Here is a 1,416-nt window from a genome sequence, read left to right on the forward strand (position 1 = left end):
TAGAAGTAATAGATCTAGGTGGGATAGAACTAATAGAACTAGGTGGGATAGAAGTAATAGATCTAGGTGGGATAGAACTAATAGAACTAGGTGGGATAGAACTAGGTGGGATAGAGCTAGGTGTGATAGAGCTAATAGAGCTAGGTGACATAGAGCTAGGTGGGATAGAGCTAGGTGACATAGAGCTAATAGAGCTAGGTGGGAAGCAGTGGAGTATTCTGCTCTGGATCTATAAAGACCCTCTGGTTGTTCTCTGCTGACCTCAGTCTGACCAGCAGAGGGAGCTGTTGGCTTCCATCCTGCCGCCTCTCATCTGTCCCCTGTTGACCTCTGACATATAAGGCCATGTCGGCACGGCGACGGCTGACGTCCATGCTTCTAAAAACAGCCCCTGCTGCTGCTGCTGCTGCTGCTGCTCCTTTGTTTAGCGCGGCGCTGAAGGCCTCCCTCCTCTGCCGTCCTGCTCTGCCGTCCTGCTCTGCCGTCCTGCTCTGCCGTCCTGCTCTGCCGTCCTGCTCTGCCGTCCTGCTCTGCCGTCCTCCTCTGCCGTCCTGCTCTGCCGTCCTGCTCTGCCGTCCTGCTCTGCCGTCCTGCTCTGCCGTCCTGCTCTGCCGTCATGGAGAGTCTGGAGAAGCAGCTCATCTGTCCCATCTGTCTGGAGATGTTCACCAAGCCCGTGGTCATCCTCCCCTGTCAGCACAACCTGTGCCGTAAGTGTGCCAACGACGTCTTCCAGGTGAGTCCTCGCTGCTTCCTGTAGGTCCTGGATCAGAGTCCAGACCGCCGGGCCCAGATCCCCCTGCTCTGGGTCTGCTTCCTGCTGCTATCTGAGAACTTGGTAAACAGAGGAGGACTAGTTAACCTGCTGGTTAGCTCTCAGTTACAGTCTAAGCATGGTTTAACTAAGCAGAAAGTTAAACCATGCTGTGAGTTTCAGTTTGCAAGGACAGATGGATCTTCCTCTCAGCTGATTGGCCGATGGCCTGTCAATCACCAGGCTAAGCGTCCAATCAGAGGGCCGGCTGCTGGTCCTGGCAGAGCAAAGATGGAGGAACCAGGAAGAGCTCCATCCGATAAAGCTCCACGCCGATCAGCACAGCGAATAAGTGTCTGAAAAACACAACAAGCGTTTCCTGTGTTTATATTCAGCGCTGCTGATGCTCAGAGGGGGCGTGGCTTCCTGGATCCTACCAACATGTCAGAGCTGCTCTGGGTTCTGCACCTCCTTAATGTCGCTGAGCACCGCGGTGAACGCTGAAGCGAACCTGATTGAATAACTCTGAGCTAGAACAGCTGGTCTGCGTCGCTAGCTCCAGCTGCATGCTTGTTTCAACAAAGAGAGTAAACCTTTCAAATTAATCCAAGCTAAAGGTGAAAAGATGGAAACTAAACATTTGTCTGAACTGGCAAACTATT

General features: G+C 52.9%; 1 protein-coding gene across 1 annotated transcript in view; it reads left to right on the forward strand.

Annotated features, from left to right (window-relative positions):
- The first annotated feature begins 468 nt into the window (after positions 1–468).
- The window catches only part of LOC107080868 (E3 ubiquitin-protein ligase TRIM63-like), an 8,690-nt gene continuing 7,742 nt past the window's right edge, over positions 469–1,416 (forward strand). The window contains exon 1 of the mRNA XM_015369073.1: positions 469–736. Coding sequence (XP_015224559.1) covers positions 617–736 — 120 coding nt within the window. The 5' untranslated portion in view covers positions 469–616. The remainder of the gene's footprint in view (positions 737–1,416) is intronic.

Source organism: Cyprinodon variegatus, unplaced genomic scaffold (assembly GCF_000732505.1).
Source record: "Cyprinodon variegatus isolate N-32 unplaced genomic scaffold, C_variegatus-1.0 Scaffold2432, whole genome shotgun sequence".
NCBI lineage: Eukaryota > Metazoa > Chordata > Actinopteri > Cyprinodontiformes > Cyprinodontidae > Cyprinodon > Cyprinodon variegatus.